At 52.9% G+C, this 22,861-nt stretch overlaps 8 protein-coding genes across 8 annotated transcripts; 2 read left to right on the forward strand and 6 right to left on the reverse strand.

Moving 5' to 3' along the window:
- Positions 1–477: 477 nt before the first annotated feature.
- Positions 478–2,954, forward strand: BDV14DRAFT_206176 (uncharacterized protein; the record flags this gene model as incomplete). The annotated part of the gene is made up of 2 exons (XM_073774867.1): positions 478–698; positions 749–2,954. The coding sequence occupies 2 exons, from the start codon at positions 478–480 to the stop codon at positions 2,952–2,954; spliced, it is 2,427 nt and encodes an 808-aa protein (XP_073621852.1).
- A 1,875-nt stretch (positions 2,955–4,829) lies between these two features.
- BDV14DRAFT_23211 (uncharacterized protein) lies at positions 4,830–5,913 on the reverse strand. Its single transcript, XM_073776339.1, has 4 exons — positions 5,890–5,913; positions 5,568–5,825; positions 5,144–5,496; positions 4,830–5,057 (listed from the first exon to the last, which is right to left on the reverse strand). The coding sequence occupies exons 2-4, from the start codon at positions 5,665–5,667 to the stop codon at positions 4,881–4,883; spliced, it is 630 nt and encodes a 209-aa protein (XP_073621853.1). The 5' UTR covers positions 5,668–5,825; positions 5,890–5,913; the 3' UTR covers positions 4,830–4,880.
- A 768-nt stretch (positions 5,914–6,681) lies between these two features.
- On the reverse strand, positions 6,682–10,648 carry BDV14DRAFT_206178 (U6 snRNP complex subunit PRP24; the record flags this gene model as incomplete). The annotated part of the gene is made up of 3 exons (XM_073774868.1): positions 6,682–7,734; positions 7,782–8,009; positions 8,060–10,648. The coding sequence occupies 3 exons, from the start codon at positions 10,646–10,648 to the stop codon at positions 6,682–6,684; spliced, it is 3,870 nt and encodes a 1,289-aa protein (XP_073621854.1).
- A 1,622-nt stretch (positions 10,649–12,270) lies between these two features.
- On the forward strand, positions 12,271–13,462 carry BDV14DRAFT_194211 (mitochondrial 54S ribosomal protein uL22m; the record flags this gene model as incomplete). The annotated part of the gene is made up of 2 exons (XM_073771899.1): positions 12,271–12,310; positions 12,375–13,462. 2 exons carry the CDS (start codon positions 12,271–12,273, stop codon positions 13,460–13,462), a joined length of 1,128 nt encoding a protein of 375 aa, XP_073621855.1.
- On the reverse strand, positions 13,461–14,869 carry BDV14DRAFT_23199 (histidine phosphatase superfamily). The gene is made up of 2 exons (XM_073776338.1): positions 14,185–14,869; positions 13,461–14,104 (listed from the first exon to the last, which is right to left on the reverse strand). The coding sequence occupies exons 1-2, from the start codon at positions 14,800–14,802 to the stop codon at positions 13,706–13,708; spliced, it is 1,017 nt and encodes a 338-aa protein (XP_073621856.1). The 5' UTR covers positions 14,803–14,869; the 3' UTR covers positions 13,461–13,705.
- A 178-nt stretch (positions 14,870–15,047) lies between these two features.
- On the reverse strand, positions 15,048–17,185 carry BDV14DRAFT_185751 (uncharacterized protein). Its single transcript, XM_073770714.1, has 2 exons — positions 16,192–17,185; positions 15,048–16,135 (listed from the first exon to the last, which is right to left on the reverse strand). Exons 1-2 carry the CDS (start codon positions 16,969–16,971, stop codon positions 15,239–15,241), a joined length of 1,677 nt encoding a protein of 558 aa, XP_073621857.1. The 5' UTR covers positions 16,972–17,185; the 3' UTR covers positions 15,048–15,238.
- A 741-nt stretch (positions 17,186–17,926) lies between these two features.
- On the reverse strand, positions 17,927–18,915 carry BDV14DRAFT_185756 (putative iron-sulfur cofactor synthesis protein (Isu1)). The gene is made up of 4 exons (XM_073770715.1): positions 18,751–18,915; positions 18,470–18,697; positions 18,354–18,419; positions 17,927–18,300 (listed from the first exon to the last, which is right to left on the reverse strand). The coding sequence occupies exons 1-4, from the start codon at positions 18,854–18,856 to the stop codon at positions 18,167–18,169; spliced, it is 534 nt and encodes a 177-aa protein (XP_073621858.1). The 5' UTR covers positions 18,857–18,915; the 3' UTR covers positions 17,927–18,166.
- A 212-nt stretch (positions 18,916–19,127) lies between these two features.
- On the reverse strand, positions 19,128–21,434 carry BDV14DRAFT_207284 (putative GPI anchored protein). Its single transcript, XM_073775104.1, has 6 exons — positions 20,852–21,434; positions 20,492–20,800; positions 20,161–20,440; positions 20,006–20,107; positions 19,892–19,956; positions 19,128–19,842 (listed from the first exon to the last, which is right to left on the reverse strand). Exons 1-6 carry the CDS (start codon positions 21,280–21,282, stop codon positions 19,251–19,253), a joined length of 1,779 nt encoding a protein of 592 aa, XP_073621859.1. The 5' UTR covers positions 21,283–21,434; the 3' UTR covers positions 19,128–19,250.
- Positions 21,435–22,861: the final 1,427 nt, after the last annotated feature.

Consider the following 22,861-nt stretch of genomic DNA (forward strand, 5'->3'; position numbering starts at 1 on the left):
AGGATCTAAGGTTTATGTATGTAATTTTGCCGTAACAGACGGTATCGCATGTGGGTCGGACCAGGATCACTCGATGCAGGAACAGGCGATCGGCCAATGACAGCGCATCAGTGCCCCATCACCAGCCACCCCCCAGCCTCCCAAATCCGGGACTTGGCCAATCACGGGCAGACACTCGATAAGCGGACGCGATTGAATCCCCTCCTCTTCTTTTCTGTTGTTGTCTCATCTCTCTTCTTTCCAAGTCTCAACTCCTGTCTAATTGCATCCCTTCTCTTCTCCCCTGCTGTCATTGATCCCAGTTGTACAAATCCCCCGCCTCTCCCTTTCCATCCCTTGTTCAACCCATTCGCTCCTTGTACCTTGTTCCGCCTTGCGTCCCGCGTCTGCTCGAGTGCTTCCACTGCTAGTACTTCTCGACCTTGACAGATGTGGTAGCCTGCTCTCGACACTCTCTTTCACCATCAAGGCCTCATAATGACACTTCAATCAACTACCGTGGGCCATGCTGCCGGCATCTTCGCCGACATGTCCGTCGACGGTCCGGCCATTGGTACCCTGGTGGCCGTCGTCGACCGGGCAAAGAACCTCCCCAACAGGAAAACAATGGGCAAGCAGAACCCTTACTGCGCAGCGAGACTAGGAAAGGAAGCCAAGAAAACCAACACCGACCTCCGTGGAGGCCAAACGCCCAAGTGGTAGGTATACTGAATACTCGAAGAAGAGACTACCGGTTAATCTCGTATAGGGACCAGGAACTCCGCTTTACTGTGCACGATTCCCCCGATTATACTCGACTGAAACTGTCCGTCTTCAACGATGATAAACGTACCGATATGATCGGAGAGACGTGGATCGACCTGCAAGACCTCATCATCCCCGGAGGCAGTCAGAGCGATCAATGGCATACCCTGCAGTTTCGTGGGAAGTATGCCGGCGAGATCCGCCTTGAGATGACTTACTACGACACAAGGCCTGAAGATTTGGCTGTTATTGAGCGGAGGATGGGTACACAAGTGACAGATAGAGCGCCCAAGCCCAGCAGCAGGCCGACCCCTCCGACTCCTGTTGTGCCGTCGCCGGCACCGTCATCCTCGTCATCGCTGTCAGGCCCACGTCAGCTGAAGGAGGTCAAGCGACGACCGTTGCCTACTGAAGCACCGCGCCCTGCGCCTGAGAAAGCATATTCGGCCCCAGCGCCTATGCCATCTCAACCGGCTTACAGTGGCATCCCCACCCCTCCCTCCAGCTCTGGCATGGATTACGCCCCTCCTCCTCGTACTGCTCCTCCGATGTCCGGATATGACGTGCCGCCGACGCGTCCGCGGACGTACGAATCTCCAGACGATTTCCAGCAATGGAATAACCCTCCTCCGAGGCGGCAGCCGCAGGGTTACCCACAGGATCCTTATTCCCGGGAGGATTACTATGTGAGGCCGCGCTCTGGCTACGCCAATGCGCCTCCTGCGGATTATCGATCTATGAGGCAAGAATTATCCGGCCGGCAGGACCCATACGAGGCAGATATGCCTGTCCATGAAGCTCCTCGGCCAACAAGTCACTACGGCCATGCGTACCAAGATCAGTACGCGTATGACGAGCCTCAGGCTCGATATCATGCCAGCAGCGTGTCCTCGCGACACCGCCTGGAATACCCACAAGACAGCGGGCATGCCAACTCGTACCCTAAACGAGGCCGCAGTCCTGGCCGCTCCGGGCGTGAATACCACCCTGAGTATGCAGCAATGCAGCCCAGCGTGGAAGATGAATTTGAGGATGGACCGCCACCTCCCCCGCCCGTTCACCGGTCAGGATTGGTTCACACTAGCCAGCAGTTAGTACCGTCACCAACTCCTTCGTACAAAGCTTACTCCCCAGAGTACGCACCGCGGACCCTAGATATGACCCTCCCCCAGCCTACGGAGCTGATGCTCGAGGACAACTTCCAAGGCCTCCATCCGGTTACGAACGACCCAGTCATGCCGCCCAGCCTAGTCGCTGGGCTTGATCCAGTTGTTGCAAATGCCGAGTCGGAGCGAGTAGTGCGCGAGATCCGCAGACGCAGTCAGATTTTCGAAGACGATCTCCCTCCGAGAAGAAGCCGCGACCCGTCCCCGGCTGCGCTGCCGTACCCGGATCACCCTGCGGAAGACCACCGACGGTCACTGGTCACTCGAAGGTCATATGGCGGCGACATGCCTAGTCAACAGCTCGTCCTTCGGAAATCGGTCAGCCCGCGGCCACCACCTTCGAGAGGTCGGGGTTCAACGGTTTCATCCTCTCAGACGCCGTTCTCGCCAGATTCCTTCGACTCGTTCAACCCACGTGCATCTCGCTCTTCGATCACCAAAGATCCTGCCCCAGCTTACTCGACGCCAGCGGAAGCCATGGAAGCTGCACGACGCGACGAAGCCGCAACAGCGCGAGGCGACGGCCCCATTATCGGTGATGACGGTCGCGAGATCGATCCATCCGATCATCTACCGACCGACACCTGGGCTCCAGAGCCAGATCGAAAGCGAAAGCCCGGCGTGATCGTGCGCTTCAAGAATGCACCCGCACGAATTACACCCCGGACAGGTCCTCCAGCACCGCCAAAAGAACGTCCTACTTCATCATACATGTCTCGTACAGAATTTGGCGGGGCCGATTACAGCCGCGGCCGGCCAGGGTTCGGCGGCAGCACGGGCACCAGGCATGGTCGCACATATAGCACGCCATCTCCTCAGCCAACGGTCCGTAGACACTCTGTCTCGCCTGCGCCATCACCAATGTATGCGCCTGCTGCTATCGGGCCGCCTATTCCAGCAAAGGTACCCATTGGTGCACCAACGGGCCGTCCCCAGGACGCGCTGAGCCGTGAACTCAATTCGATCGATATTGGCTCGGTTGGATTCAGTTCTAGAGGGACGATGCGGAAATATGTCCCTAGACCTACTGGGTATGCTATTTAGCGTTATCTGCATACTGCAAACTGCATCTGCGTTCATAAAACATACTACATACAAACGGATACCCTGCACAAACAAACAAAAAGAGCGGCAATATGGCGGAACCAGATTAAATGACTATAAGAGTGATGAAAAGCATTTCGGGCGTTTGGGAATTGATCTTTTTTTCCGTTTTCTTTTTTCTTCTAGCTGCTCTATAAATGTATCTGCAGCCAGTTCTTTCGGCTTCTCTATTCAACCTTCCGTTTTTTCTTCAAATTTGTTGTACTATATCTCTTTCTTGAACCAGAATGATTGACTTATTCTATTTGATTTGCATCTGGCATATGATAGTCGACTTGGGTCTAGATCTACCTAGTATGAGAACTTGCTGCCTATCCACACTTACACTATGAATTCACCAGATAGACCTGTCTATGAATTCCTAATACGGCCACCCCTCAATCTCTGATCTCGGTATCGGCTTTGAACATCACGCCTCATGCCTCATGCCACGTCTCCAGTACTATCTATATCGAAGCTCAGAAGGATATCAAGATGACGGAGTCAATATACCAGCTCTCTCTGTGCACACATGCTCATCCGTACCCGTCACCACCACCAATACCACCACCAAGTCCATATACCTGTCCGCCGCCGACACTGCCGTCAACGAGTCAATTCGTCCCGTCCCATCCATAGCATCAATTCCTCTGAAATGAAGTTGGAGCTAGGAATAACTAAATCGTCTCGCAGGCTGGAGAGCACGGGAAGCAACCCAGAGAACAGGACAGATGCTATGATACCTACCTACCTATCTCCAATCCAACAAGAAGCATGATTCCGGGTCTCTGGCTCTGGCTTTGGTTCTAGCGTCGTCTCTGAGATATTATTCGGCAGGGTGTGGGCCATGATCCCTGGGGCCTCCATTTGTAACAGGTGATATAGATGAGTTTGGTACGGCGACGGCGATGGCGATGGCGGTAAGGCTTCCATGGTATTGACACCGGACACCCAAACGAGAGCGTAAAGGGGATGAACAACCGAAACAGAAACGTAATGGATATGGATATGGATATGGATATGAACATGGTATCCTACACCCAACCAGCCGAATCTGCCGATCGAAAATATATACTGCCAACGAAAACATCCACGTCCGTCAAGGCCAACTTTAGGTCGATTTCACTAGATACCGCTCCTGGACTCTTCATCTTGCGGCGAGGTCTTTGATGTCATTATCAGCGTGTCGAAAGACCGCGGCAAGATCGAGGGGGGATCTTGCTGAGGAGGCGTAACGAGTTTGCAATGGTTCCCGATGGTGCTTTTGGGTGCTTTGGTTGTAAGGGTTTTGCTTTGATGTTCTTGGGCTGGGTTTATTTTGGGATTTCATGTGGCATTGTAAGAGCGATGAATTGCCAATTTGATGTCTTATCGGTCTTGCGATCATGTTAAACGGTGTCGCTGTTGAAGTTCGGGTTGTTTATCACAATAGACATGCACCCAAGACTCAGCCAATATTCCAGGGCATGCGAGAAGTAATAATTAGCAATATTATGTCATTTGTAGCATAAAGCGTGATCCGAACAATCATAATCATCGTAGCCTAAGCCTAACGCCAGCCTATATATCATATAAGTGTTAACTGAACCAAACTGGCACCGAAGCCGAAGCCGGGGAAAAATCGATGCAAAACAGCACCAGTTGCACATGCGTATCAAAAGATTGGATCAGAAACGGGAATGTAACGACGCCAATCATATCTGCCTCGCCACGGTATCAGTGTACAGATGATAGATGGAGAAGAAAGAAAAGCGCGCTAATCGAAGGCGTTAAAAGGCGCAAATAAGCATAAAGCCGCCATGAGATTGACATTGACGGGGATTGCAGAAGAAGCCGGCGACAAGACAGCGTGATAACGGGGTATGTTGAAATTTGGGTATGTCGTCCTCATGAATTGTCCGGGATGAGCTCATATCCCCCTTCGCTAGGCAAACTATGCGCTGCCGCAATCAACGCTCCAGCACTAAACACACTGATGCACCACGAAACCGTGCAATAGATCCAGCTCTCGTCAAGGCGCCACCCCGGGAAGAAAGGCCCTTCGCCGTTATCAACTAGGTATGTCTGCCCGGGTCACAAAATATCACGTTAGCGATTCCAACCTCAAAACAGATATTAAGATAAAATGGGAGAACCTGGATCCAACATACCACAATAGCCATCCCAGCAGCCTGTACGAAAGCCGACAAAAGAATGAGAATACTCAACGTCTTCCACCCCTCCTCCCGTAATCTTTTCCCACCAGAGAGAACAATGATGTACGTAACAACACTCATCCCCTGCAGTACAACCGCGAAACTCATCAGGAACCCGGTCGTCCGCCACATAGAACAGAAGTAGCGCTCTTCAGCGAGACAGTCATCGTGTCGCGGAAACGATTCACATGTATCTGTTAAACTCGAGCAGCGCCGGTGTAAACCGTAGGAGTAGTGGAATGTTGGGTGGTGGGAATGGTAGGAGACCCAGTTTGGGACGGAGACGGAGGCTATTGAGAGGGCGAATGCTACACAGTAAATAGGTTGTTAATGAGTATTGGATAAATGGGGGTTTGGCTGAGCGAGGAGGTTGGCTTACCGGCTAGGAATACAACCAGCGACGCGGTGTAGACAATTGTTTTCGTTAAAAAGCCTGTGTAATTGCGGTCTTCGCCGCGGGGGATGAGGTGGAAGTCCATCTTGCGGACTTCGAGAAGGGGGTTAGTTGGGGAGGTGAGGTGGGAGTGGTGTAGCGGAGATGGAAGATGACGCAGGCGGCCGTTGCGGTGATGACAGACTGATACCCCGGAATCGGATGCGGCGGAGTGTGGAGACAGTTGAACTTGACCCTGAACTCCTGAACGGATGCGACAGATAGTATGTCAAGAGTCAGGGAAAGTTGAAGAAAGCAACAGGCTTACATGCAAAGGGAAGTGGAAGTGAGGAGAGCGGGAAGCACAGACACCACCAGAGCAGGACTAATCCAATGCACCTGATCGCGACATACAAGTCCTGGCCAGACTTTGTACTACTTTCTCTCTAACGACTATCACTACTACTACTGCTGCAAGCCTCTCATCTGATCTCTGGAATTCTGTCAATCCTGCTTCGCGCCCCCTTGCCAGCCAATAATGGCCGACTGTGCCGCTGCTGCCGCGCCCACTGGTCATACGACAAGCTAGCTGCAGTTCGTTATCAGCGTTGACACTCCAGTTGCTACAGTTGTCGCTGAAAGTACGCTAGGTCAAAGCGCCAGGATACTAATCCAGCTACTATTACAGAGTATGTGCTACGAGCTTGGCTGTTTCAAAGAATAGAAAAAAGAGGACTTGAATAGCTTCATCTTCATCGCAACTTGTCGCTGACGTCATTGAATGTACCCCTAACAAAAGCAGAGAGCTATAGCTAAGCTAACCTGAATGAAACTCTAATTGTAAATGCGGCACTGGATCCGCCGTCTCAGCCCAGAAATCTGAAAAAAAAAAAAAAAAAATGCAACGAAAACAATCACATATAGTCTACACTGCCGTCCGTCATCCAGCGACGGCAACGCAACACATAAATGCAAGGTAATTTGGAATGGGAATAGAGTACAGGGTGCAGAGCGAATTGAAACGAGAAGAACCGAAGATGGAGACCGTCATCAGAAAGAGAATTATAGGGTAGAGACCCGTCATGCAGCCGTTACAACCATGCCATGCCATGCGCCCTCATTATGTTCCCCCCTGACTCCGCTGGATCATCGCTCGGAAGTCGTCGTTGCTCTTCTTGCCTTCGCTAGAGGCATTCGTTGCTGTCGTTGTCGTCGTATTTGTTTGCCCTGTCTCGCGCTTCACCCCCAGATGCCCGCGCTTCCCACTTCGGCCGCCAGGCTGCGGTGGCCGTTTGATGGGTGCTGTTGGGGCAAGGAATGAGGTCTTGGGCTTGTCCTTCGGCTTTGTCGGCTGAGCGGGTCCCTTTCTCTCTGCAGTCTGCTTGAGCATCTCCGCCACTGGCCCGATGTGGAGTTTCCGCCCTGGCGAGAGCTCCTGGCCCTCTAGTTCCAGAGCCGCTTTACCCGCATCGCTGACATCCGCGAACTCAACAATCGCACCTTGATGGTCAGGGCGCAGAATGATCTTGACGAGCTTTCCATACGGCTCAACAAGAGCCCGAATTCGGGCATCGTTCACCGTATCAGGAACGTTCATCAAGCCGAGAGTTCGATCCCTCCGCTCCCCAGTAGGCTCTTCCAGTTCGCCCGGAGACGCTGCGCCGTTCACTTCCGGCCCCGGAGACTGTGACGTACCAACACGAGAGACAACAGTGACAGCGTTGCGTTTCACCCCTTGAGGAGCAGAGATCCTGACCTGGATTGCGCGATTCCGAATCGGGGTGTCCTGCAATGCCAGCGCCGCAGTTGCCTCCTCCTTGGTGCTGAACACAACGAAACCAAAACCCTTGCGCTTACCCTCAAGCGTCTTCGGAAGACGTACCAACTCCACGTTACCGAATCGAGAGAACAGCTCATGAAGGTCATCCTCGCTCGCCTTGTAATGAACATTTCCCACGTGGACTTCACGGCCCTCGTGTATCGGTCCCTGTCGGTCTTGCTTGCGGGTTGGGTCCGAGATTTTCACCCCGAGGTGAAGCCCGTTTTCGACTGTCGAACCGTCCAGAGCAGTTGCATTGTGAGCAGCTTCCGAGGTCTTGAACTGCAAGTAACAGAATCGGCGGTGCGTGTTGTACTTGAGAGACGGGAACCGAACGTCGAGAATCTCCCCATACTACAAAGGTTAGTTAACAAACTTCAATATAACAGGAGCGAACATACCTTGCCAAATAGGTCCCGAATGTACTTCTCGTCGGCAGTCGGGGGAAAGTTGGTGATGAACAAAGTCGTTTCGGTTCTGAACTGGACTTGGATGATGTTTCCATCAATGCTCTTCTGATCACGAGTCTGCGCAGCAAATGCGTCCTCTTTCGAGTTGAACTCAATCATGGCTGTTTCCGAGTTACCGTCTTCACCGGGTAGCATCCTGACACCGTTAATTGCACCACACTATTATAAACGTTAGTCTACGTCAGATAAAGGAAATGGAAACTACTTACATCGCGAAAGAACTGCCGCACTTTGTGCTCGGTGATACCCTGGGGCAGGTTCTTAACCACAACCGTAGAGTTCTCCCGATCACGTCGAAGTGCGACTGGCTCGTCAACTTCCATTGCGTCTGCTCGCGGCTTCTTGGTGGGGAGGCCATTCATCGTAGCCTCCTCTTCTCGCTTTCTCTTTTCTGGTTGGGGTGTTTCTGACGACTCCGCCGCGGCGGCTGCTGCTGCTTGTTGTTGTTGGGCTTGGAGGGCTGCGGCTTCACGGGCTTCACGCTCGCGGCGAGCGTTGATAGCGCGCATCGCTTTGCGGGTTTCCAAAACTGCAAGCTGTAGTTCCTCCGAGTCTTCATAGTCTTCACAATGGGAAACGTAGGTCTGCATGATCTTCTCCGGCCAGTCGAGGTCCGTTCGTCGAATAGCCTGCTTCAGGACAGCCGTAGCAAAACTGGGGTTCGGGGTTCGACGGGCAGCATCAACGGTTGCTTCACCTTGGACAAACTTGCTCCAGGATACCAACTCCCAGTGGTAGTAAGTGAGCCAGAACTCGTAGCTGTTTCCACGGCGTCCAACAAGACCCTTAAAAGCTTCCCGTGCGCTATCCCAGCTGCCACTCTCGCTCAAATAGCGGATGTAAATACGCTCGAGGCGGAAAAGAGGATCACCTTCGTATTGGCGACCGTATTTCTTCTCCCCAAGTTCTGAGACACTCTCAATCGCAGACCGGATGCCAACTTCAGCGACATCCAAATCTTCATCCGTTGCTTCACTCAGAAAAGCACGCCGGCGGAGGTAACTGCACCATGCTGTATGCACCTTCAATACTTCTTCCAGACCACCAACATCGAGCAAGCCAGTGGAAGTAGCCTTGTGCTTGATGTCAGCAATCTTGGTGAAGCTTTGGCCCTCGCGTTCTGAGCTAAGCAGATATTGCGACCACAGTGTACCGGACCCAGGGCAGTGACGAGTCGCGCGATCAAGAGCGGAGATGGTCGTGGTATGCCGAATCCCGTGCATCGCCTCGTCAATCAGGAACATGATATAATCCTCCCAGATATTCGTGTCGGTTTGGAATCGCAAAACTGCGCGTTGGTAGACCGCGTTCGCGAGATCGAAATTTGAACGTCTCCGGCTCTTGCGGTTGAGCTCCCAGTCAATGTATTCCGCGAAGATTGACCACTCTTGAGCGCGGTCGCCAGCTTCTGTTGCGTTGCGGAGGCGAATCTCAAACTCTTCGCGGGCGACGTATTGGTCCTTGGCAGAGGTGGCGTATCTCCCTGCCGTTTCGGCCATGATGGCCTCATAGTTCGGGTTGTAGTAGGTTGAAATGAAACTGGAGAACGCCTGGAACGTCTGGTCCCAGGTCGCATGAGGGGTCTGCAGTCGGACATCGAACAACTCGCGTACGCGCTCGGCCTTTTCTTGGGACGGGCTTCGAGAGACGTCACGAACTGAAAATTCCAGTAACCGGTCCCATACGAGGTGGCTATCGTGTATCCGCCATCTTGTTGCATCGGCGCCCCTTTGCCATGTGTCCAGAACATTCTGCCAGGTGAAAACTTCGCGGCCTACCAGTTTGTCCTCCTCAGACCAGTGACTCTGGTTTGCATCACCATGCGCGGCGTTGTAAAGGTACAGGACCCAGTCGCCATAGATGGCCCAAAGCTTGGTGCTGCCGTATTCTTCTTCAATCGATCGCTGGCACAGTTCCATCACAGCAATCCGTTCGTTCACAGAGGATGCCAGCATACTTTCATCCTGAATCCACTCTGCCCAGAGATCCTCGCCCAGGGCGAAAAGCTTGTCCATTTCCTCTCGGGCGGTCCGCATATCCTTCAGGAGATCGTAGTCGCGGGGCTCATTGTGTATTTCGGGGTTGTTAGGGGGGTAGACGTGGTTCACAAAACCATCATGTAAGAGACGAATAAACTCGACGTGCGCGTCGTAGGATTGTGGGTTCACGTGGATGCGAGCAAATAGCTCGGTCGCCATTCGTCGACCGTCAGGGGTTAACGATGAAGCAGCGTAATTTCGCCGGGCAGTGTCCCTGGGCCCGTCGGACATGGCGATATCAAATGAGGAGCGAGGAGTAGGAGTGTTGTGAGAGACCTGGTTGACCTTGGGGTACATCGTTGAGGGAGAGAGCTGATGCTCGTAAGATTCGGTTCGAAGGATAGCGGCGCCCGGCCGCGGCGGTTGATGGTGTTGCATAGATGCGAGGTCAGCAAGGGTATCCATCCCGGGCGTGGAAGGTTGGCGTGAATTCTGAAGGTCTGCAGCGGGGGGTGTTCCGCTTCCGCTTCCACCACCCATACTAGGTCCAACGGCAGGACTCATCGAGGACGGCGGCGAGGGTTCAGGCATCCGGGGAGGGGCATGAACTTGTTGCGCGAGCGGTGAGGAAGCCATGGGGGGACGGTTCGCGGCGGCGCGACTCTTACGTAGCGGTTTTTGAGCTGCCGCTGCTGGACCGGACGGCGGAACCGCAGTATTGCTGGGATATGCCGCCGCTGGTTGAGCTGCTGCTGCGGGCGTTGAGCGCCCGGACTGTGAGTTCGCATCCTGCGGGGAGAGAAGAGAATTGATGTCCATCGTCAAAATCGGTTTTCCTCGAAGATGGCGATGGACTGGACAAGGAAGGCGCGAGGTATGGCAGCAAGGTAAGGTGCTGACGTAAGGGAGAGAGGTAGGGAAGAACGGGATGAAGAAGGTTAATTTCTTTAAAGAGCAGCCCAGAGTTTCCTCATCAACGAGTCCATTCCTGCCCTGGTTCTATACGGTCCCAGCTCCACGGCCGATGTGTGGATATTGTCTTTTTTTCGCTTGGACGGGTTGTCTCAGATACGCAGGCGGACTAACTGGAGACGAGCGAGCAGACGAGGCGACCGGAAAAAAACAAAGTGAACCACTCCAGATGATCTGTCTCAGAGGCTAGGCTCTTCTCCTATCCGCTACCGATGCGGAATCGAAGAAAGTTCGACGGGTGGCTCGTGCGAAGGACGAGTTCAAGCACCGGATACTGAAGACGAAGGCCGATCCAGACGGAGACAGGAGGATGAGGAGGAAGAAGGAGGAGGGAGAGAAGCTAGAGGACGCGCTCTAGCGGGGGAGAAGCTTTCTGTAGAGACAAACAGTCAGCGGCGGAAACTGGGGGATGCGGTCGGGGAGACAGCGACAACATACAGAGAAAGCCTGGAGGAAAGGAAGGATAGGAAAAGACTTGACGAGCGAAGTTGGACTCAGAACCTGAACCAGTGGATCGACGGTCGTAGTGGAGATGGACAAAAGACAGAGCTCGGCAGAGAAACGGGCCAACTGAGAGCAAGTGAGGTTGATTATTGATAGTCGTGCTTGTTTCCTAACCGGATCGCTGCTGGATTTTGGGAAGAGTCCTTGCGTTTCAGATTGTGCTATCAGACTATAGAATTGTACATCCCAATAACTGCCTATACCTACCTACTCTCTGTAGGTAGTCTATAAGATACACTGTAGGTATACTGCGATATGCAAAATCTGCTCCCTACGTCATAGCACTGCGGCTAAGAAAGCCATACAATATCGCCAAATTACTCCTTTCCGACCAACACACTGCTAGTAATATTCAGTCAACAGACAGCGCACAGACTACCGCCTGACTTCAAGCTCTGCCAGTGCCACTGCCACTGCCAGCACTGCCATCATCCATATCAGGTCCACAACCCGGTTCCCGTACGGCCTTCCCTATGGATCCTGCTGTAACAGCCGACGCGACCGGCATTTGGGATTCTCGAATCTCGAGTCCTCCGACCTCAGACATCGAGTCTTGTCACTCCGGTTGAGTTCCAGTAACGCTAAACAAGACGTCTTTCGCCAAAGCATAATTCCCAATCGGGTTGTCGTGGTTGCAACCAAGCAACCGAGGTGCTAGAGGTAGTTTTAGCGAGCGGGACTAGGCATGTGGTAAATGTAGACTGTAGAGTTTAGACAGGTCGAAAATCCCATATCGTATATCGCATGTCCAGCTAACAAAATAGATTGTAGATGACGACGGAGCTGTTAGTGGTGCGGAGAGATGTGATGAGTGGTTGACTGCCTTACCGCCTTAGTGCCTTATTTGAAAGACAGCAATGTACCTTGTCTACGGCAGCCTAGACCAACCAACTTCGCACCGTCCAACACCAACTTTTTCCTTTCGGCCTCAGCAGATCCAGCTCGTGTTCGTCCTTACGGGTACAATGGCCTCTCTACATCCCTACGGGCAGCTGATCCGGTCAGGTAAGTATCCTACACACTTGTCTATTTTGTCAGCAGCTCAATTGACCTCCTTCCCCCCTTCCAGCCCGGACAGGCCTCCCCTACGCTCCTCGCCGCACACTCACATACACCCCCATCCGACTCGCCGAGAATCCTAACAATGGCAAAAACGCCAACAAGCCGGAGAACTCCAACCCCGAATCTCAACCCGAACAGTCCGGCTCCGCCCTATCCTCAATAAAAAACTTCTTCTTCGGCGACAGAAAGTCCACCGCGCCCAAACCCACCGTCCGCAAGACCGCCGCGCCCCCAAAAAGAGAAGGTGAACTCAGCGCGGACTCCATCTTCGCTGATGATGAGGCCGGTCCTAAGCTAACGGCATCCGGACGGACACCCGCCCGGAGGCAAGGTGCTACCCCGGCTAAAGGGGGTGAGGAGGGTGAAGAAGAGGAGGGTGACGAATGGCGCGTCGAAAAACGTAACAAGCAATACATGGATGCTGTCCTTGATCCCAACCCGAAGGCCCGTATCCGATGGCAGAGAAAGATGGTTGTTCGTGAAATCCGACACCGTGGACGTCTCTCAAAGCAGGAAATCATCATGCGGACAGAGCGTGAATCGCTCGCAAAATCCGTCTGGATCAAGACCTCCATTAAGAAGCTCGGCCCGCTAGCTCGCCAAATCGCAGGAAAGAACATTGACGAAGCAATCGTGCAAATGCAATTCAGCAAGAAGCAAGCTGCCAAGTCCGTTCTCGAGCACCTCAAGCACGCCAAAAACACAGCCATCGTGCGTTCAGGAATGGGTCTCGGCGCCGCACCCACAGTCAACGCCGACGGCGAAGAAATCAAACCTCCTCCCGCTAAACCCGTAACAATCATTTCCAAAACCGGCGAAAAGAAAACCATCACCGATCCAAGCAGCATCTACATCGCGCAAGCGTGGGTGAACCGCGGCCCCTTCGAGAAAGGCTGGAACCACCGCGCGCGCGGAAGAATCGAGATCCTTAACAAGCCTTGGACGTCGCTTTCCGTCCTGCTGAAGGAAGAGAAGACGCGCATTCGCGAGTGGCAGGATCGCGAGACGAAGGAGTTGCGCAAGCGCAAGGCGAAGCTCTGGACTCAGTTGCCGGATCGGCCTGTTACGCAGCAGAACCAGTATTATAGCTGGTAGTCTGTTTTATCGGGTTGTCCTGTCTACCTAGTCCACTATGTCTTTCTTCCTCTGGCGTTCTGTATTATCTACACCATTTGTCTGTCTTCATATGGGAGCAACTCCGCCTGGGCCGGAATAGCATCTTTTCATTTTTGTGGCATCTATGTCTAGCCATTGTCCAGAGCTCAAACTATGTACACTACGAAATGCACTACATAAATCTTCCCATGTTACCATCTACCGTGTACTATGTCCTGAGTACTACTTCCTTTCTCCCGGACACAACGGCCTCCCAAACCAAGGCTCAACAACCCTCTCCTCCCCCTTCCCTTGCTTCCTCTCCGCCTTAACAAGAACAGGAATAACACCCCCTGTCTCAACAGCAAATTTCCTGTGCCCAACAACACTCAATATACTCGTGATAGCACCCGAATGCGCAGTAAGCGACAGAACCTCATTATCATCGGTATTCCAAATACCAAATAGGAACTCGTAGAGCCGCGCATCTCGCGCGGAGTCTGATTCTCGGAGATCAGCCTTGTGGAGGGGATCTTCCTCGCTGAAACCTTCTTCGAATATGTATGAGGGGTATGCGGCTTCAATCGTTGATCTCGGAGAGCGCGCGTCGCAGGTATGCAGGCCTAGTGTTTCGCGGAGGAGCTGCGAGCACAATTAAGTTAGCCTCTGCCCAGCCCATTATATCATATATCATGCCAGAATGCTATGCTATATGTACTCACCTCCTTAACCGTCGGCCTAAACGTATCCCCAAACCCAAGCTCCCTCCCCAACCCATCAAACGTAATCCACGCCGTCTCGCAACACCTCAAAAGCGGACTAACATAATACCCCCCCGGCCTCGGAATCCCATTTCCAATCTGCCCTTTCCACGCCTCATTCGCCGTCCGCGCCTGACCCCTCCCGATCTCCGTAAGTCTCGCATCAAACCAATTCCCCGTCTCGTCGCCGTCGAGAAGCGAGTACTTGCAGTCCCACAGTTCCGTACCATATCGGGACTCAGCGACATTGTGCAGGCCTTGCCCGTGTCGGCCTAGGATGAGGAGTTTGTATCTTGTGGTTTGGGGGGACGAGGTGTTTAGGTGCGTTATGTAGGATGCTAGGCGGTGCCATTGTGTTGAGGCTGAGGGAGGGGATGGAGGGTCGGAAGGGTAAGAGCGCGAGATGAGGCCGAAGTTTGAGGTTGCGTAGTTGAATTTCGCGGGGTCGGTTTCTGGGAGGGATTGGGTGAAGATGTTTGGGATTGTTGAGAAGGCGAAGTGTGTTTCGGTGGACCTGGAGGGGGAGGGGTTGGTTTGGCCGGTTGTGGTTGTGGCTGACGCTGTTGTTTGGGTCGCCATGCTGAAGTAAAGGTCAATTAGAGAGACTTGAAGCTTGTAAGTAGCAAATGTGAAGTTTCTCCTGGTGGTTGCTCAATTATTGAGTCCCGAGGTCTTGGGAATCCCCGGACTTGCGGTGGAGACTGCGGTCGTTTGCTAGCGGGGCTGATCTTGGACTCAGGTACCGCGCATAATCCAGCTGTCTATGAACAGGGAATAACAATCTACGATCTACAAAAGTATAGTTATGTAAAGAGGGCGTTCAATCAATGCAAGGCATCTATTAGATTAACTATCTAGACTTTTGGCTTCAAAATAGACCGCACAAACAACATCCAGGTATCAGAAACTCGCTAAGACTTCACAAAAAAAACACTATTTGCAGTTTTGCAAAGCCCATCGACAGAATACAAAGGTTAAATCTGAATGACTCCGTCCCTTGACGAAGATTCGAGGCCTAGGAAAGTAGACCCATTCCAATCCTGGCTTGGATCACAAATCTGGAAGAAGAGATAGCAAGACGGCCAAGGAACGAGCTTGCAGAGCTGGCCAAGCTTTTCCAGCTTGTCCAACTTGACAGAGACACTTGTAGAGAGCTTTCCCAAAGCGATAGCAGTCCGTTTGTGGAGCTGCGAGCAGTTTCCTGGTTTCTGGTAACTGCAGTGCTTGGGGTTGTATTTTGTACCTGGCGTACATTGAGACCGCCTCGGCTTGCAACAACGGATCGTGCATCCGCAAGCTGGCGTGGTGTCCGGCGAGAGTCGCTGGTTCTCAGTCCGGACTGTAGTGTGCTCTTGCTGTTCTTGTCTCTGTAGGCAGCTGGGGTCTCGAGCGAGCCACGGCCTATTACTAGGAGCGATGCGCTCTGTGCAATCGATCTTGTTAGACCAGCAGGCCTGCTCAGGCCGCTTGTCTGGGATCTGTTGTGACTTGTGGGTAGAGCCATTGTCTGCTCCGATCCAGTCAGAGAGACATTTGGCTTTTGTAGCTTCACCGTCTGTCGGACGGCGACGTGTTCGCGGCCCGTCGGGGCCAAAGCCTGCGTAGGCGACAGATCCGGCCGGGATACCCTGACCGGTTGTTGTAGGGCTCTTGGTCTAGTGACCTGGTCTCCGCCTGGAGAAACCAGTGGTCGAGTCGGCAAAAGATCTGGCGCTGGTACGGTTACAGGTTGGCGTAGCGGTCTGGATAGTCCGCTCTCCGTAGAGCTTGTCGGGCTCTGTACCGAGCGTTGAGGCGACTTGTTAACCATTATTCTCTCGTGGTTAGTCTGTGGGCCGGCTATCGTGTTGGTTCCAACACGTGAAGCATTGGCACTGAGACCAGCAGCCGCCGCCTTCTCAAGGCAGTTGCACTGTCGAAGTTGATTAGTTATGCGGCTCGTCGTCTGCAGGTTGAACAACGGCTTACCCTCTTATGCTGCTTTCGGTGCTTCTCGCAGACTCCATACTTCCGAGCCTTGATATAGTTCTCTCTCTGAGCCTTCGACCTAGGCTTCTGCTTCTTCGGGACGTTCGCGGTGGTGTTCATGTTGAGGTCCAGTACCAGCTGCATTGAAGCAGCCCCAGGTTCCGAAGCAGGGGACGACTGTTGTGATTCGGATGCAGGGTTCATGTTGGGAGAAGATCCCCCGATTGGCGCGAAGTCGAGAGATGATTCGGACCAGTTAGGGGATGAGAGATGATTGCTGGAGAGGCTAGGAGTGTTCGGGTCTGGCAGTGGTGCATTCTGCATTCGCTGCATGTGAAGAGCAATCGATGCATCCCGGCGCTTCTCTTTCTGTGAGAAGGCACGAGTGTCCAGAGCCGCCTGCGACTCCACCATGTACCGGAATGACGACGCATAGTCAGCATCAGGAAGCCAAGCAGTCTCGAAGCTAGGCTCAGCGAACTGGGGCTGAGATAGCGGCATCGGCTGCAGGACGTCGTTGGGGTTGATGAACGACTCGAAGTCCAGCGACTGGTCCAGCCCAGGTACTGGAGCATCGAGCCCTGCAAAGTCAGGGAACATAGCCTGCGAGAACAGCACGGAGTCGGACTCCCAATTCGTGAAGTCGGCGTCTGTGAACGACTGCTCGAGCTCTCGCGGAGATACTGAGTCCACGGAGGTAGAATTGCTGCCTAGGTTCTCAGGTGCCATCGGGAAGAGACTGTCGAACTCCATTGGGTAAAGCAATTGGTCGGCAGACATTTCCAGGGATTCGGGGTTCAAAGAGTGTCTGGAGGAGTAGATAGGGTCTGGCACAGTGAAGTGTAGCCTGAGGCTGATAATCAAATGCGGGACGGGTGTCCGATGTGTAGAAAGAGCGTCGATATAAGTCACGGCGGCCGCGCTTGACGGAGAACAGAGCAAGAAGCAAAGTCGCACGGAGATAGCGGTCTCTCGCTCGGATGAGTAGAGGATGAGAAATAATTAAAAAAGATGAAGCAGAAGCTCCAGCTCAAACTGGGGGATGCCTTGGGAGGCTCAGACCCCAAAGCCTTGATGCAGCCGCCTTTCCCTTTTCGGGACCCCGACGGGAAGCTAAACCAGATTGGGACCCCGACCGGTGGTGAGGATTGTGGCTCAGAACACCCATTGCTGACGATGACTCAACGTGGGAGAGTAACGTCGTATCCTTTGTGAATTCTCATTTCGTTTGGATGGTTGATACTGAAGATCGCAGGAAACTGTTGTTGATCAATTTATATCATCAGCGGCATCATTCTGGCGATTTAGTGCACTCCATCTCTGACGATATGTAAAAGGTGAGATCTGTATGGCCCGTCGATATATAGCCGTAGTATCCACCAAAAAAAAATATCCCAGGTTCGTCGCCTGAGTTCGAGTGCTGGTGTCTCCGTTCTGCCTCCTGCCAATGACACAACAAGGGTCCAATGACTCAGGCGCCCATATGTAGAGAAGATGCCTGCGGCCTGCCTCAAGCATGGACACAGCCCCTTCTAGGCCGTCGCCCCTGAGGAACTTGCGAGCTGAGTCACCCGTCTGGGCCCTGCACATGGATCGTATGATGCTTCTGCATCTGATAAGATCCAACGCTTGTTCCAGATATGCATAAACAGGTTTAGATCGCTGTCGTCAGACCTATACAGGTATAAATCTAGCGATCTCAAAATGTGGTGTGCACTTACGCCAAAACCCCTCTCCTACCATACTATGACTAGAAACGTGGTTTAAACTTTTTTTTTAATATTTATCACATTGGATATCTAACGTCATAAACGCCATGAGATAGAAATGAAAAGACCGTGTGACTAAAGTACAAATCCCAAGACAATATCAACACCCCACTCCGTACAATTTGGTAGTCGGGGCTCAGGACTTTTAACCAGGTATATCAACAACTCCGTTCTGCTCCTTTTCACCGAAAATTCAATAACATTCTTCAAGCTGTAGCGGCCGCCTCCTTGGGGATCTCTTTAGCCGTCCCGGCGAGGTCTGTAGCCGGAGCAGTTCTCTTGGACCTGTAGTTCTTGATGGCGGCAGTGACAGCGTCTTCGGCGAGGAGGGAGCAGTGCACTAAAGAAATAAAATTAATCGAGATAAAAAAGTGATTGAGGCGAATCACTCACGCTTAACGGGCGGCAAGCAAAGCTCAGAGGCGATATCTGTGTTGGAAATCTTGGAGGCTTCCTCCACTGCAAAGTTGTCAGTCGCCATTCAAGCGGAAGATTCGGAAACAGCTTACAAGTCTTGCCTCTCAGCAAGGTTGTGAGGTAGCTTGAGCTAGCAATGGCGGAACCACAGCCGAAAGTCTTGAAACGGGTCTCGGTGATTTTTCCAGTCTTCTCGTCGACCTGGATGTCAAGGCGGATAACATCACCACAGGCGGGGGCGCCGACGAGACCGGTGCCAACGTCAATGGACTTGCGGTTGAGAGAGCCAACATTGCGGGGGTTCGAGTAGTGATCGATCAGTTTGAGTAAGTTAGCCTGCAGAACATAACCGAGGTCATGCTAGGGTACGTATCTTTCTCGTGGTAGGCCCTGACCATAGCAGGGGGGACGACATTGCGACCGGCGAGACCGGGACGGATCGCGCTGGTCATGCGAAGGGCAGTTCTGATAGATTGCATTTTGGTGTTTTGGTGTATGATGGACAGTGAGGGGAGATGTAGGAGTGACGAGTTGGTGGCAGAGGAGTTGACGTCGGTTCTTATCAGATCCGCGTAAATTTGTGGCGACCCTGCTTAGGAATAGGTCAGGTGAGAGCACTTGGCTGGATGAGGGATGGTGGCCCATGTGGACCAATTACATCACTCTAATTCTCCGGCTTGTCGTCTAACTCCGAGAACCATCCCCGAGTTACGGAGCAATCCACGGGCCTCCGCGGACAACTCCAGCGACAACTGGTCTAGACTACTGATTGTCTCACCGCAGTCGCTTCACGATAACATCAGCTATTGGCTCTCAGCCGTTCAATTAACAATCATATCTCATCATGCCCCTCATTCTATGATCTATCAATGTCTATGCCCAACTGCAGAAGCCAACTGCGACCGTTGACAGAACCACTGCACAGATAAGCGTGATACTAAGACCGCCCCCCCTTCTAGTGCTGACTGCACCATTCCCACCATCATCATCGCTGCCACCGCTACCACTGCTGCCTCTACCTCCCGAGGCAAGAGAACCTGTCCTGTCGTCGGTCTCTACATCTGCCTCAAAGCTGACACAACCCGCGGGGAGACTGTATGATGTTGACGCCAGAACTGGCGCTATTTCCCGCGAATCGTTGAAACTCCCAAGACGGACATCGTAACTAGCAATGACCCCCATGTCAAGCTCGACGGACGGGGTGAGGCGAATGGCATTGCCGACGACATCGTCCTCGCCAGCAGCTTTACAGTCCTCATTGACCCCGGTCACTTGAGAGGCGTTCAAAGACAGGTTCGGCAGGCTAACAAATGCTCCTATGCCGCCGTCTATCTCCACGCGTATGAAGTCGTCCAGAGAGGTGCTGATTCCGAGAAGGATCTGGGGCCGAAACGCGACGCTTAGGGAAACGGATGACACCTCGGTTGTTGCCTCGAAGGGACTCGTCTCGAAGGTTGTGTCCTCGCTAGCAGATGGTGATTAGCTGGTCACAGTACGAAGTCATCGATACTCACAAGCCGGTTATGGAAGACTCGGCAAAGTCAGGTATGCTGATTGAAATCCTGGAGTTGTCGGGAACCTATCAATTGTTAGCATTGGACCATGACCTTTTCGTTGACTAGACTTACCTTCACGTTAAAGCCATAGGAGAATCCAACATCTCCCTCGAGGTCTGCCGTGAAGACGAAATTGGGAACAATCTGAGGGCCGAAGGTGATTACGCCTGCTATCTGCAATCAGGGTTAGCGTTGTTGGATTGGAATATGGCGACTCGGGAGTCTACCTGGAAGGGTGTGAGTCCTATGGTCGGCAGCGCAGCAGTGACTTCTAGCAGGGGCCCGTCAGACTCGAGCTCAAACTCAAGCTCAATCTGCGAGGACATTTGCTTGACCAAGAGTTCGACGCTGCTATTCTGAAAGAAGCCAATCGCCTCGGTCAACTGAATATCAGAGCCGTCACTGTCAGCGTCCCCGTCGCTTCCCACACTGAACTGTCCTTGGGAAAGCTCAATGTCCCCTTCAAGGGTACATGTCTTGCATGTTACAGCGATAGGAACCTGAGGTCTGCAAGAATCAGTTCGTGCTTCGACAATGAGGGATCGTATGAGCACTTACAACACGCCTTGAACAAGCGTAGAATCTGAAGGGTAGATCTTCATATCGGTGTGGCGCGCGTTGAAAGACGCATCGGCTGATGAGTTGAGTCCAGCGGCACTCGTAGGGGCTGCGGGAAATGATGATGTTGATGCTGACGGTTGCGTTTCCGTTTGCCTCTTCATAACTGTCGGGCTTCGTCTCTGAATCTCGGAAGGATGTCTGCGACGAAAGGACACTGTTGTCGATGAGAAGGCGTCGTGCCAGTCCATTCGGTCCATGGTCAGGGCGATAGTGCCGTCTTCGTTATCCACGCTGACTCCGGTCACCCTTGCTAACTGTCAGTAAATGTTCTCATCGTCGACGATGTTCTTGACATACCGATATGCTGACCGTTCTCCGTCAATGTCGCAACCGTCGTGGGAAGTGACAACAATGAAATCAGGCGTGTCTTTGACTGCCGCGTTGAACCGCACTTCGGCGGCAGTCGAGGCGAAGCCAAGGTGTATCTCAGAGCCGGTACAGGAGACACTTTCTAAGTCGGCGTCCATGTCCTCCAATGCGAGGATGGGCCATTGTGACTTCACGTCAAGCGTAGTTGAAAAGACCGATTCGTCGTCAACATCGTCAGAGATGTAATCGAAACTAGTCCCTTCGTTCAACAACGCCGCCGTGGATTCTCCTCGCGCTTCAAGCTTCGACAGCAAGGTCCCAGCAGAGAGACGCCTCGGCTCCGGGAAATGCAAGCTTGGAGCGCTCGCCTGGACAAGCACAGAACACAGTAACAACGCAAGAACAACGAAGTAACCCATCTTCAATTGAAGCTCAAAGCTAGCATAGCAACTCCATACGGCAGACAGCAACCACCGCTGGGATATGGCCCCTATTTGATCGTAGACGTACAGACAGCTCACCTCCGCAAATACGACCTATGTCTGAGACCCCCAAATCCAACATCAGCGTTTAATTTTAACTGCAAACCGCGCCAATGGCTACGATGACCAGGGTCCGCCTCTTTCAGCCAATATAGAAAGCCATCTGTACCTGCGGCCCCCACTTACCGCGTGAGAGCCCTCCCTAGTCCCTCTCTAGGAGACTGCGGCTGCGAACTAGAGATCAGCGACAAACGGCGAACTGCCTCAGCCTCGTTGACCCCAGCTCAAACACAACTGTACAAGCCCCAAATCCCTTCCTGCATGCGCAGCCACTGCTAGGAGCACATGCAGGAGTGCAATGCAGCACCCATGCAAAGCTCCATCTCAATCGTCTGCTTACGCTCCCCTGAAATTTTATGGCAGACGAAGAAGGTGAAAGGACCCTCTCCAGGAAGCCACCAGCACCAGCACAGGCCAGGTTTCGGTGTCGGGCCTGCCATTTACAGCCGGGACATGGTCGTCGGTTCTGGGCTCCAGTTTCCCAAAGCCCTGGGAGCTGGGACATGACACTGGAGTCTGGACCCTGGGGTACAGCGCGCGCTGCGCCATCCGACACTGAAATGACGAACAACCTTGGTGCACAGCAGTCAGACTACGCGCTTGCGCTAACGATCCCCACTGTCTTTTCTAATTGTGCCTGGTGCCAGTTGCCAGGTGGCTATGCTTACTCCTAGGGCACCGTAGGATGATCCCGACCACGGTCCAGGATCCTGAGTCCTAACGCGCCGTGCCGTGCCGCAATTTCAACAGACACCAACTTGTCGAACTTGAGGATTGTCGCCCAACCATTACGCGCCCGCAGATAACAGACAATAGCTACGCTAGCCCTTGGGACTCTTGGGTTGCGATTACGAATATCCGTTGGCTCTCGTGGGTGGTGTCAAGCATTTACTCAATACGGTCAATGCACCAGGGCCGGTAGATTTGCTTTTTTGAACAACAACAGCGACAGTGTTACACAATCCTTGTTTTCTTATCACTGGCTTATTGCAAGGATGTAGTTTTATCTTTCTCTATCCGTGATCCTGGGATGGGTGAGACAGGGGCCGAAATTCAATCACTGGGTGTTGAGCTGACCTAATGTCGAAGGGGGTATCCTTTCAGGCAGCTTGGGAATCTTTGGAAGGAACGGAAACATCTCACGCGATGATTATCTGGTGGGTCCTACAGCAAAGGAAAGTTTGTAAGGTACGAACCGTTTTCTTTGGACATGGTCGTGGACGATTCTGTTGCTGATTTGGAGATGTACATTCTGACAGAGCACAGAAAAGAACCGTGAAGGAACGTATCCATGCCCGCGGTTAAGTCAGCGATGAGAGACAAGATCTCACCCTACTTCGATGAACATGCGGGGACAGACAGCGCCTTCCCGTTTCAACAGCCAAAAGTGCCCTCCACCAGCCTCCGTCCTCACCGCAGCCTCAGTTTCCTTCCATTCAGTATCGTCTTCTCCAAA

The sequence above is a fragment of the Aspergillus stella-maris genome, assembly GCF_047715825.1.
Source record: "Aspergillus stella-maris strain CBS 113639 unplaced genomic scaffold BDV14scaffold_124, whole genome shotgun sequence".
Taxonomy (NCBI): domain Eukaryota; kingdom Fungi; phylum Ascomycota; class Eurotiomycetes; order Eurotiales; family Aspergillaceae; genus Aspergillus; species Aspergillus stella-maris.